The following is a 13,436-nucleotide window of genomic DNA, read 5'->3' on the forward strand; positions in this document are numbered from 1 at the left end:
CCTTCCTTTTTCTACTGATAAAGAGGTAATTCACACTAATATAGTCAAAACAAAAAATTTAACAAGAATATATAAGTCTCCAACTAGACAATCCCTCTACAGTATATGCACACAGAAAATACCAATCCCGAGCAGGACTATAACCTCTCCGCTTGAAAAATGAAAAATATTAACAGCAAAACAATCGGACGAACTTCCCTTTTCCTTCGGTAGTTCTCCTCCCGATCATCAACCAATCAATCTGAAAATTAAATTTCCAGCAACGTATCAAAACAAAATCAAAAATTAAAGATAAAAACCTAAACTAACATAGCGATCAGAAAAGTGAAAAACATTAAAGTACTATAATCTAATTACGCGAATCAAAACTGGATATAATATCACTGATCAGATGCCCTTGCATCAACAATAAAATTCAACAATCAAATTATTAAAACCTAGAAAACTATACTCTAATTAAATCAAAGGACTATAATTTAATTATGCGATTATTATACGATCAATATTGGATATAATATTACTGATCAGATGCCCCTACATCAACGTTAAAATTCAACAATCAAATTATTAAAACCTTAAAATTATACTCTAATTACATCAAAGGACTATACTCTAATTATGCAATCAAAATTGGATATAATATTACTGATCAGATGCCCCTACACCAACGTTAAAATTCAACAATCAAATTATTAAAACGTAGAATCTAATTATACTCTAAATTACATCAAAGTACTATACTTATGCGGTTAAAATTGGATATAATATTACTGATCAGATGTCCCTGCATCAACGTTAAAATTCAACAATCGAATTATCAGAACCTAGAAATCACACTCTAATTAAATCAAAAGACTATACTCTAATTATGCAATCAAAATTGTATGTAATATCACTGATCAGATACCCCTGCATCGACGTTAAAATTCAACAATCGAATAATTAAAAACCTAGAATTTTTATTTTTTTTTAAAAAAAAAGGTAAAAAAAGCACACACACAGTAGATACATACTGTAGAATTACTGTGCTTCACTTGCCCATAGCTGATTAAAACGCCTGAATTTGGAAAGCGGGTGAAATTAATATTAATACGGGTTTAATAATCAATTAGATTAAAATTTAAGAGATTAATGAGAAAATTTAGGAAAGTGTGAGAGAGAGTGGCTTAAGCCGGAAGTTTTAAATCTGAAGAGAGAGACACACATTTTTGTAAAGAAATATAAGCGGCATCAACCACTACTACTATTTGTTTGTACATACATTACACATATGCTCTTTTTGGACTATTCATTACCCTTTTTTTAGTGATTAACCTGAAAAGTGCTTTTAACTGGTCCATTAATCAATTAAGGTTGAAAAAGGGATATATGAGTATATATTACTCCCTCCATTTCTATTTGTTTGTCTGATTTTAATTTAGCATGAAATTTATGAAATATTCTTTGAATTTTATAGTCTTAAACTAAGAATACGTATAATATATTAAAATATTTTTTTAATCTTGTGATTTCAAATATCTCATGTAGAAATTTAAAATTTAAAAGGTGTAAATTTTTTGTTTTTTCAAACGGACTAAAAGAGAACAGAGGGAGTACTACGTTAGTATTTCTTTGGCGCGTTTCGTGTCTTACGTGGATTTGTATGGTTAGAGGTCAGAAAGTTGTCAGTCGTAAGGACCTATCAGCTACTTATTTATGAAGTGCAATTTATATGGTGGACCCATGTTCTTTTTTTTTTTTTTTTTTTTGGACCCCATGTTCTTTACTATGATCGCTGAAAAGAAATATCTACAATGATCATCGGCGATTCGGTTTATATTATCTCCAAGCAATAAAAAATAATCACATAGATCGGGTTAGAGATTTTTTAAACACCAAATATTTTCCTGGTTTTTAAATTTATACACCAAACCAAACCAATAAAATTCGGTTTTTCAAATTTTCTCGGGTTTATTCGATTTTACGGTTATTCGGCTTTTTTTAATAGTCTTGATACAAAACATATCTTTTTACTTCAAATATTTCTTTAGTCCTAGAAGATATAACTATGTAATTAAGGTGTTTCATAAGAAAATAACACAAAATGTGAGAAGACACACATTGTATTAAAATATTCAACAAAAAAGATAATAAATCGGTTAAAATAAATATTGCTAATTAGCCATAAAGAAAATGACCATAATCTAAAAATACTAAGTCATGCTAAAATAAGTAATTTAATAAGTATTAATTACGACAAGAAAAAAAGCTTAAGTTATGTATTTTCTAAATCAATTATGCAAAACAAAGAATAGATATCCAACATTATTGTCATTCTAGTGTAAATTGAATTTTTTGTTAGTATTAGTGTTGAGTTGGTTTTTGTTTTGGACTTTATATGAGTTCTAACATCCATGATATAAAGCTGACATAAAATTTTAAGTTCGAGCTTGAATAATATGATAATAGATAAAAAAAACTAAAAAAAATTTAAGAATATTTATAAATTACATTACAAATAAATTTTTTTATGTACAAAATATTTTTTAAAATTGAATACGTATAATGTCGGGTTGGTTTGTTCGGTTTGACTTTTTTTTAGCTAAAAACAAACTAAACCAATTATGATCGGGTTTTTTCAACATCAAAAAGTCAAACCAAACCACTAGTCGGGTTTTTTTTTTTTCGGTTTTGACTTTTATCGGTTTGATGCGGTTTGTCGGGTTTATTTATCCCCTATGCAATTTAGAGAAAATATTTGCTTGTTTCATATGTTCCTTAATACAGCTTAAAAACTTAATTTTGAAAAATCACAAGTAAAGTGATAATGCGTACACTTAATCATAATAAAATTTATGTGTAAGACTACACATGTCTTGTACTGATCAAAGATTTGATATAAATACTCGCGAATAAATCTTTTATTGTAATATTTTCTAACAAGTTTCAGGTGACAAATTGTATACTTATTCTAAATTATTGCTTGTGATTGATTTTTGTTACCTGAAATAGTTTAAAAATTGATAAATTATCAGCATATGAAAACTTAATTTTGCTTTTGTTTTCACCAAAGATGGGTCCTCTAAGGGTATAGTAACATATCCTGCTTGAATTTAGTGTCCCCAATTCGAAAACCTAGTTTCTTTTTAGCTACTTTTGTTCAATTTGGATCTTCTTTAATATTCAGTTAAGACGACAATAACAACAAATACAATGCAATTTCATACGTGGGTTTGGAGAGAGGAAAGCGTACACAGACTCTATCTTTATTTCATACAATGTGTGTTTCGAATATTTCGGGGAGATAAAAAAATTGTTTTCGATAGACTCTCGGCACAAGTAAAGTCATTAGTAAGAGAATAAAATAGAAGACACTGGAAAAATACAATAACTAGTCTACGGGGACTTGAAAAAGAGGGTTCAACTATCAATCGCTGCCCTTATGTTGAGGAAATATGGAAGCACTTGTTGTACCCTTCTCGCTAGGAGATTTCCCTCCCTCCGTCCCAAAATAAGTGTCGTCTTAATAAAAAAATTGTCCCAAAATAAGTGGCGCTTTACGAATTCAACACAAAAAATAATAATAATTGTTTTCAATTATACCCTTATGTTAAAAGAACTATTTATTCTTATATTGCTCAATTTTCAAGAAAACATCTAATAAGCAGGGATATCTTAGTAAACTATATTTTGTATTTTTTTTTTTTAATGGACGTGAAATGAGCTGAAGTAACATTTATTTTGGGACGGGTGGAGTATCAATAAACCTTTACGGGATCTTACATACAATAAAATAACTTAGGAGTACTACCTGCATTTTTTATCTTATTGATGAGAGTTCGAATCCCCACGTTATAATTTTCTTTTCATTTCTCCTTGTTGTACCCCCACGTAATTAAAAAAAAACACACACACAAAGAATTGAAAGACCAGGTAGGCCCCATTGTCTTTATTAGCGTGAATCGTGATGAGCAGGTTCATTGGCTCCAACTGGGGGTTCTTGGAAACTAAAGCTTTCTTCAAATTTTAAAACTTACTGTCTTATTACCAGCACCAATAACTAGGAGGCCGACATACTTTTCAAGGCAGAAGTCATAGTCCTTTAGTGCTACACGTATACTAACTTTCTAGAATTTTTTTGGGATAGATAAGGGGCTAGTATTCCCTCAACTTTAGTTCAAATTGGTGTGACACATCGTATTTTTACTAGGTCTTATTACCCCTTAATTTTTTTTCCTGTATTTTCTTACACCTTATGGTGTTGACACGAAGGAGTATGTTTGAATAACTCCTTCAAGCGCATTGGGCTTTTTTTTAAAAAAAAGGCTCCAATCTATACAAATAGTCATGTGTTAGTTTTAGAGCTAATTTTTAAGAGCTCTTCATCCCATTTTTAAGAGCTCCAAATTTAATATTTGATCTCAAAATTCAACAAAAACTCAGCTACATCCGCACCACAATCAAGCTCAAATGTCAACTACAAATTCAAAACAACATGATCACCAAACTCCAGTAATCAATTTGGTCAACAATCAAGAATTTCGACAAACTAATTTTTTTGTTCTTCAAGCTTTTTCAAGGTTCAATAATGATGGATTCGAAATTCTTTCTTCATTTTTGAATCTCATCAACAACTAAGGATCTAAAATGAGTTTAGCACTTGAATTTCAACTTTAAAACTTCAACAACCTTCGAATGTGCTCAACACCTCTAATTCTTTCTCAAGTTCATACAAAAACAATAACAATAACAATTGTCCTTTCATTTTTCTAAATATAAAATAATATTTCCATTACATTTCGGAATTAAGAAGAAAACAAAAAGGAATAAAATGAAATAAAATTTTAAAAATTGTGAAATTCACAGGGCAGTGCGTGTATTTCACTACCTGCCAAAATTTTAGTTCTCTATGACACGTCAACACTTAGGGTGACATTTATTACACTTTAAAATAGTTTTTTTTTGGGGGGGGGGGGGGGGTGTGATAGGACCCTAGTAAAGGTAAAGTGTGTCGCAACAACTTTGACCAAAGTTCAAGGGATGCTAATGTCTTATCCCATTTTATTTAATAGAAAAGTTATGAATAAATATCATTACTTGACCTATGTGGAATTCGGATAATATACTCCCTCCGTCCCATTTTAAATGTCTTAGTTTGACTAGGCACAGAGTTTAAGAAATAAAGAGAGACTTTTAAATCTTGTTGTCTTAAATTAAAGATGTGTGTAATGTACTAAAATGTCCTTTAATCTTGTGGTTATAAACTTGTCATAGAAGATGTTTAAATTGTCAACTCACTAAATATAAAAAGAGACAATCTTTTTGGGACATACCCAAAAGGAAAGTAAGACACTTAAATTGGGACGGAGGGAGTAACTGTTACCACCAGTGGCAGATCCAGAATTTTCACTCAGGGAGTTCGGAAAAAACAACAAAAGCTAAATATAAAAAATAATGTTGTCAATTGGAATTGAACTTAGGACGCATGAAAATTTTGAACCCTCGGATAATTGAACTAACCTTTTGCATTTACTCAGGGTGTTCAAAAGTTAATATATGTATATAAATACAGAAAATTTACCCTATATATACGCTGTAATTTTTTGCCGAGAGGGTTCACCCGAACACCCTCGACATGCTATAAATCTGCCCCTGGTTATCACCTGATTTTTAATTATACTTATTATTCTTTAACTTTTTCATTTCTTATCATCATACAATGGGAGTCAAAATTTAAAATTAATGAATTTCTACTGTAATCTCAAATTAACAACAGTAGTAACTGAATTTTCGGATAGGTCGATCAGTCTTTGCATATTGTGTAATTGAATAATACTATTCTGAGAATTGACTATCCCATAATGAGACGCTCATCAGGAATATGTACTTAAAATTTTGTCCTCTTTAATTGACCGGTTGATTATTTCCTAATGAGACAAACTTTGCAAATGTATACACAATCAACCCAATTATGTTTTCGGGCGTTACTCCAAAGATACATCTAGGGCCTCATTTGTTATCATAAAGATTAAGACGTCTTAATCTGAATGCGTATTTGTATAAGGGAGAATGACATATATATACATAAGAATAGGGTATATTTACAAAATATGACGATACATTTCAGTTTACAAAACATAATGATAGATTTCTTACCAAACATATACGAAAATTTTCATAGAAGGCTTAAAATTTTCGCTCAAAATTTTGTGTATGAAAACTGTATAAAATATGTATATCTCTCGCAAGGCTAGAATTCTCACGTTTTTGTGTATGAAAAGTTATAAAAGTTATGAAATATGTATATAAATATATAAAATTTGTATAAAGTAAAAAACATTGTACAACATTCATCTAATATTCATATGGATCAATTTTCATAAGTCACGATTCTAATCATTCATACAATCTTATGCTTAACATAAGTCACGATTCTACCATTATTCATTTTTTACGCTCTCCTAAGAACTAAACTATTAAAAATCATAATAATCGGATAATTTTCCGTTAAAATTCCTAACCTAGAAACAAGAACACAAACTAATTATTCAGATGTCTTTCCTGAATCCAAAGCCCAACTCTCATCAAAGACTAAAAACACTAGTCCGGAAGAAAGTGTAGTGCGTGTTTTCCAATTAAAACAATTCGTCGAATGCCGGTTCATATTCAAGTTGTGGCCCCGTCCATTCTCCAAGATTGGTGTCTAGTATACTAAACTATTCGAACCAAAAACTCCACTTCACTATCTTGAGTAAGATTCACGTATTTTTCATCACGGATCTAGGCAACAACCGATTTAATTGGAAGATGAAGGTTGAAGTCATTAGCATCCTTGCGGAGAGAAGGCAAGCTTTCGTGATGCCTTAGTCTTCTTAGAGACTTCATCAGGTTGCCATCGGAGAAATCTTCATTGTCATCGAAGACTATTAAGAATCCTGGATTTAGTTAATCTAGGGTTTTTGAACGTGAGAAGAAATTTTGGGTTTAAAGGATTAGAATTTTTCGTAATGGAAAAAGGATGAGCTTTTAATTTTTTTGATTGGTATATTTTGTAATTAAGTTGGTATTTTTGTAAATAAGAAAAAATATTCTTATGTTTTGTAATATAGTGTCTTAAGTAGTATTATTAAGTCATTTTCCCTTTGTATAATTGATGTTGTCACTAGATCTGAACACTTAATGATTAAGACAGTTTGTTTATCAAAATCTGAATGTGCATAATGTATTTATTTAAACATAATAAATATATAATTCAAATAAAAAAGTAACTAAATATTAAAAAATAAATATAAATCTAATAAAATTAAATTATTTTTTCTAAAAAAAAATAAGCATTTATATTCGTTATTGATGATAGAGATGCTTTGTACTGGTGTTGGTGGAGATAGTTGTGATGGTGGAAATGGTTGGTGTTGTAGTGACTAGCGCAATTATGGCGGTTGATAGAGGTGGTTGCGATGACAGAGTTGGTTGATGTTAGTTATTAGCGGTGTTAGTGGTGGTGGCTGGAGAATGTGTGGTGGGTAACGATGGTGTTAGTTATAGTTGGTGGCAATGCTCAGTGGCGAAGTCAGGATTTCTGCCGAGGGGGCTCAAAATATAAAAAAGTAAACATACGAAGAAGCCTAAGGGGGTTCAACATCTACTATATACACATAAAAAATAATTTTAATCTTGTAAAAACGAAACATTTTTTTCCTCCGCCGGTTGGGCTCTGTGTGTGGCTTACACACTTTGAGAGTAGTTATGATGATAGTGGTAATAGTGGTGGCTGCGATGACAAATATGATTAGGTGGTGGGTAGTGATAGGATTGGAAGGGGGGGGGGGTAGTGGGATGGGGGTGGAGAGTGGGTGGGTGATGGGTGAGTAGAGTAGAGGGTAGATGGATGGGTGGGAGTTAGGAGCGTCGGTGGCGGTGGTGCTGTTAGAAATAGAGATGGCCCTCAGAAGCCTCCTTAAGTGATTTGGCCTATTTTGATTATTTTGACCAGCTGGCACCAGTTGTAACCCGACCCGCTTGGGTTTATTGTTGATGTACATATTATATATACTCAATGTATTTGTACAAAAAACACGTTTGCCAATTTCAATACAAAAATAATATCTCTTTTCTCTCTCTGGAACATTCTTATGAACTAGGGTTTCAATCTTAGTTTATTTCAAATTCTTGCGCATTTCTTTAAGTTTTCATGGTATCAGATCATAGATTCTGAGTGATCTTTTCATTCTCTATCGAGCGGTGTTACCCTCGATCTGTTCTTTTGGAAATATATTTTTTGACTCCATTTGTATCGTGTTTTTTTGACGATTCAAGCACAGATCTTGAAAGATCTCGTCATTTCCAGTTGAGCGGTGTTAACCTCGACCTATTTCATTGAAGTTTGATTTCCGTTCTGATTTGTTGAAATTTGGGGACTGTTTTGGTTTGATTTATTCGAATTATAGCGGGTATTGTTGGGGTTTGAACTGCTCGTTGATGTTTGTACCGGTTTGGTTGAGTTTTGGTGAACTTCGGTTTGTTCGATTCGTTCAAGTTATGGTGTACTTGTTTGAGTGGTACTGCAAAGTGTTTGTTTCCTCAATTCAGCTCATTTTCTAGATGAAAAGACTCTGCTTCTTCGAGTTTTGAAAAAGGACGGTAAACTCTACTGTATGTTGAAATTAGGATTTCTGTTTAGTTGATTCATTGCTTCGAAATCATGGGTTCAAACGCCCAAACTAAAATTACTAACACTCATCCACTATACCTCCATCCTTCTGACTACCCGGGGATAACTCTTGTAACTACTCCATTCAATGGGACTGGTTATGGGAGTTGGAGGAGGGGAATGTTGATTTCCTTTTCTGCTAAAAGAAAGTTAGGTTTTATAAATGGTAAAGTAGTTAAACCTGCTGAGACTGACCCTACTTATGATAATTGGGTGATGTGTAATGACATGGTAATTGCATGGATTCTTAATAGTCTAGATAAAGAAATTGCTGAAACTGTGATTCACACTGAGAATGCTGGAGGTATATGGAAAGAAATTGAAAAGAGGTATGGTCAGGCTAGTGGAACTAAAGTGCTTCAATTACGTAAAGATATATCTTCTATCTCTCAAGGATCATCTAGCATAGCCTCTTATTTTAACAGAATTAAGAAAATGTGGGATGAGTTGACTATCTCTATCATATATCCACCTGGCACCTGTGACTGCAAGGAAGAATGGGTTAAGCTAGAAGAAGCACAAAGAGTTCATCAGTTCCTTGCTGGGTTGAATGAGTCTTACGGTGGCATTAGGAGAAATATTTTGATGATAAAGCCACTTCCTGATTTAGATAGTGTGTACTCCATGCTCATCCATGATGAACAACGATCCTGAACTTTAGGATTCCTTACCTTCCTTTGCATCGATCCGAGTCTTGCATTTCGGGCCCAAAGATACCCCCAAAGGTTAACTTTGATAAACGACCAAACTTTCCCACAAACAACATTTCCAACAATAATTCTGCCTTGTTCTGCAAATATTGTAAGAAATTAGGACACCTTATTGGAAAATGTTTCAAACTCCATGGTTATCCACCTGATTATCAATTCTCCAAAGGCGAGAAGGGTTTTGTTGCTTGTGTTCAAGGCATAGAATCCTCCTCTCCTGTTAGTTTCTCCAGTTCTGGTCAAAATATGCCTACTCCAAAGTCAGAGGATCTTTTACATGGGTTCAGCAAGGAGCAACATGAACACCTTATCACTCTTTTGCATCAGCATAAGTTGCAGGACATTGGTCTCTGTGCCTCTGCCAACTTTGTAGGTGTGATTCCTATAACTACTCCTGCTGCTTATAATATTTGTTGCTTCTTTGCATGTCATCTTTCTCAAATGTATGATAACCCTTGGATTTTAGACTCTGGAGCAACCAATCATATTGTCGCGACAAAAATCTTCTTATGACTAGTGCCGAAACCCACTCGTACTATCCCTTATCTCATATTCGGATCATAGCTAACATAATAAGAAGGATACGAAGGCGCGACACCGCACACATATATACATGTATCATACATAGAGCCTAAAGATATACGATCATAAACGCAACCGATTTTACCCACCACCCACGTTTACGTTAGTTTCTAATATACGATAACCATATGACGGGGCTTACACAAAGATATGTATGAACATATAACAAAAAAGGCGTACCAAAACACCGGTCTACACAGGAGCTCTCAAAAATGGCCGATTTGAGGGGATCCTAATTGGCGGGCTTCACCAAAGGTATCGTACACAAGATGAAAACGCCACCCGAAGAAAAGGGGGTCGGTGCGGAATATGTCCGAGCATGTAAAACGAAACATGTCCTTCGTACTGAACTAAAGAAACGCAGAAAAGTAGTACGATCATCTCATAAAGCTTACTCGAAACGTAAATCATGTATTTGAGAATCATAAATGGTGCGGGTGACATAAATAGAAAATCATCTTGAACATATGCATACATAACATGCCCGCCCTCTTGAGGGACGCGGTAATATAAAATCATCATATATATGTACACGTAATGCTTTTGCCCTCAGTGAGGGACGCGGTGAATAAATCATCATATGCCATCCTTCTTCCACCTCCCCGTCACAGCTCATATATATATATATATATATATATATATATATATATATATATATATATATATATATATATATATATATATATATGATGCCCTATCAGGCGAGGACGCGGTGAATAATGATGGGCCAAGTGCACGAATACGTAGCTTGGGACGCGACTTGGAAATAGTAACGGCTACAACGAAATCCAGAAACCACATGCATATAAATCATCCTACCAATGAAATAGTAAGTAGCTAACACTCGAAAGTCCAAACGGAAAATGTTAAATTCTTTCAAAGACAAATCGTAATGACTATACAAAAGTAAACCTCGGGGGACCCCGGACAGCACAACCATCCCCGCCCATGAAAGTTAACATCGTTATGCGTTACAAAACTTCCTACGGACGTTTCAAAGCAATGGGGTTCCATCACACGAAAGTTACGGACGTTTAAATATTTTCGGAATCGTTTAGGAACAAAACCCTTTTAAAAAGGCAAAACTTTTATGCAACTTTTTAAATCCATTCTGTAAAGAACGTAAAGCTCTGACCATATTAAGAATGCTAACATCAATAAGCTTATGAATCATAACGTATTCGGAATCTAAGAGTGGAATTACCTCGAAGCTCGTGTCATAGCCTAACTACCTTTGGGACATGCCAAAGAAAGAAAGGGAGATTTACATACCTCGGTCGCTCCCAAGCTAATCCAACTCAAGTCTCTGGCTCTCAAGGTCTACATAACGCCAATATACCAAACATTAGCCACAAGCATTTAGGCATTCAGTTCTAAACGAACATCAAATTCTTGAAATTTGGGCTTTTCCAAGGGCACCAACCCCGAGGTTTCAACTCTTCATCATCAACACACCAACAACCAAACTAGCAACACAAATAATCAATACAAAATGCATTCTAACATTAAACACTCTTTTACCTAATTCAACAGGTTCACCATATTCCATTATACTTACCTCAACTACTTACATTCAAACTCATATCAACGTTTATACATTCGATTACTAATCCAAAACCATTCAATCAATGTTCAAGAACACTTTAGACAATTCACACAATATTTCAAACAATCCAACCACACCACCACCTTACCCGAAATCTCCCCAACTCAACATAAACAACACCAACACATTTCTTTCTTCCAAAACTCATGAATTACACCAACAATCTACATCTTAACGAGATCATTATCCTACATATAAAATTTACATAAGGGTTACATTGCCTTTCCAAATCAGCCCACAACCATCACAACTTCAAATTGACTCATTAAACTTTCATTATCAACATAGAATCCACACCACGACAACAACCACACACTAAATAAAATTAATACATTCTTCGCACACATACTACACATCCACTCCTACACCCTTCACACTCTACAACATCCACATGCCATTTTCATGATTTCCATCCATTTCTACACACTACAACAACATGCAAACATGCTAAATATCGTTAATTCATTACTCCTACACCTACACACCCGTTCTACCAACACACACACTCACGGCCCCACCTTCAACATCCATGTTTCATGATTTTCATTCATTTCTACATCTTTACAACACACATAAACCACGCATAACATATAAAAGAAAAGATTGAAACATACCTTCTTCAAGCCCTTGAGTTCTTCAACACTAGCTAGGAGCTTGTTCTTGAGCAAATCCTTGTTCTTGCTACTCCAACAACCACTCCATATTGTTCTCCACCTTTTAATGAGTTGAAATGCTTGAGAAAAAATATTTTTGATCATGGCCCTTTTCGCCTTGCTCTTTTTTCGGTTCATCAATGGCCGAATGACATATGGCTCTCTCTCAAAGCTTCTTGATTTTTCTATGGGTTGAAGATGAAAAATGTGACCAAATTAATCATCCTTCACTACATATATTAAACTTCCATGTGTCCATAGCCCGCATCCCATGTGGCGACCACATGCCTCTTTTCTTTTCTTTTTTTTTTTTTTTTTTTTTGTTTCATGAACTAATTTCCTTTCAAAAAAATTAGAATACTTTCCAAAAATGGAATTTGACCCCAGAATGTTTCTTTAATATTTCCATGCCAATAAAATCATACACAACTTATGCTCTTAAAGCAAACAAAGTCTCTACTTCGTATCTCGGAATGGTCTTGTCCCCAACTTATCGTAATTCGTCATATTGTTCCGTTGTTCAAAACACGGGATATAACATGATTCACTCTCTTCTTATCAACATCGAACCCTTACTATCCCTTATCTCCACCTTACCTTATGGATACAAAGTAAAGGTTACATGTACGATGATCATTGCCTTTGTATTCGGAGATATGGTACTTCGTCGTAATTCTTTTAGTTCTGTTTCCCGATATAATCTCATATCCTTTTCACGATTCTTACTCGATTTGATTGCCTTTGCTTACATCGGTCTTTCTTGTGTTTTGCGAGCCATTCTGCGAAGGCCACTGGAAGTTGGTAAACTTTCCAATGGACTCTATGTCCTTACGAAATGGTTCTTCCTGACCTGTCTCTTATCGTCTCTGATTACGCTAATTCTCCTGTTTTTGTTGCAAATGATTTTGTTGATCCTGCTATTTCTATTACTGCTCCTTGTAATATAGCATGTCCTTTAGTTGATGCTTCTGTCCCTTGTAATATAGCTAATATTTCTTCACCTTCTTCCAATGTTTCTGCTGCTGTTTCCCCTATACTCGTTGTTGATAATAAAACTGTTTTAGATTCTGATTGTTTGCATGTATACTTAATGCTCTCAACCTTTCGTACTTACGATGGGCCAATTAGTGCGATATTGGCATCGAGAGACTTGTCCATATGCCATTTGCCAAAAGCGAAATCCATACCGGCCTTAAATC

General features: G+C 33.9%; 1 protein-coding gene and 1 long non-coding RNA gene across 2 annotated transcripts; one reads left to right on the forward strand and one right to left on the reverse strand.

Moving 5' to 3' along the window:
• Window positions 1-47: 47 nt before the first annotated feature.
• On the reverse strand, window positions 48-1,367 carry LOC132050008 (uncharacterized). The gene is made up of 2 exons (XR_009413206.1): window positions 1,014-1,367; window positions 48-241 (listed from the first exon to the last, which is right to left on the reverse strand). It is a non-coding gene; the product is annotated as an uncharacterized LOC132050008 (long non-coding RNA).
• A 7,313-nt stretch (window positions 1,368-8,680) lies between these two features.
• On the forward strand, window positions 8,681-9,909 carry LOC132062441 (uncharacterized). Its single transcript, XM_059455017.1, has 2 exons — window positions 8,681-9,306; window positions 9,351-9,909. The coding sequence occupies exons 1-2, from the start codon at window positions 8,681-8,683 to the stop codon at window positions 9,907-9,909; spliced, it is 1,185 nt and encodes a 394-aa protein (XP_059311000.1).
• The last annotated feature ends 3,527 nt before the right edge of the window (window positions 9,910-13,436 follow it).

The sequence above is a fragment of the Lycium ferocissimum genome, chromosome 1, assembly GCF_029784015.1.
Source record: "Lycium ferocissimum isolate CSIRO_LF1 chromosome 1, AGI_CSIRO_Lferr_CH_V1, whole genome shotgun sequence".
Lineage (NCBI taxonomy): Eukaryota > Viridiplantae > Streptophyta > Magnoliopsida > Solanales > Solanaceae > Lycium > Lycium ferocissimum.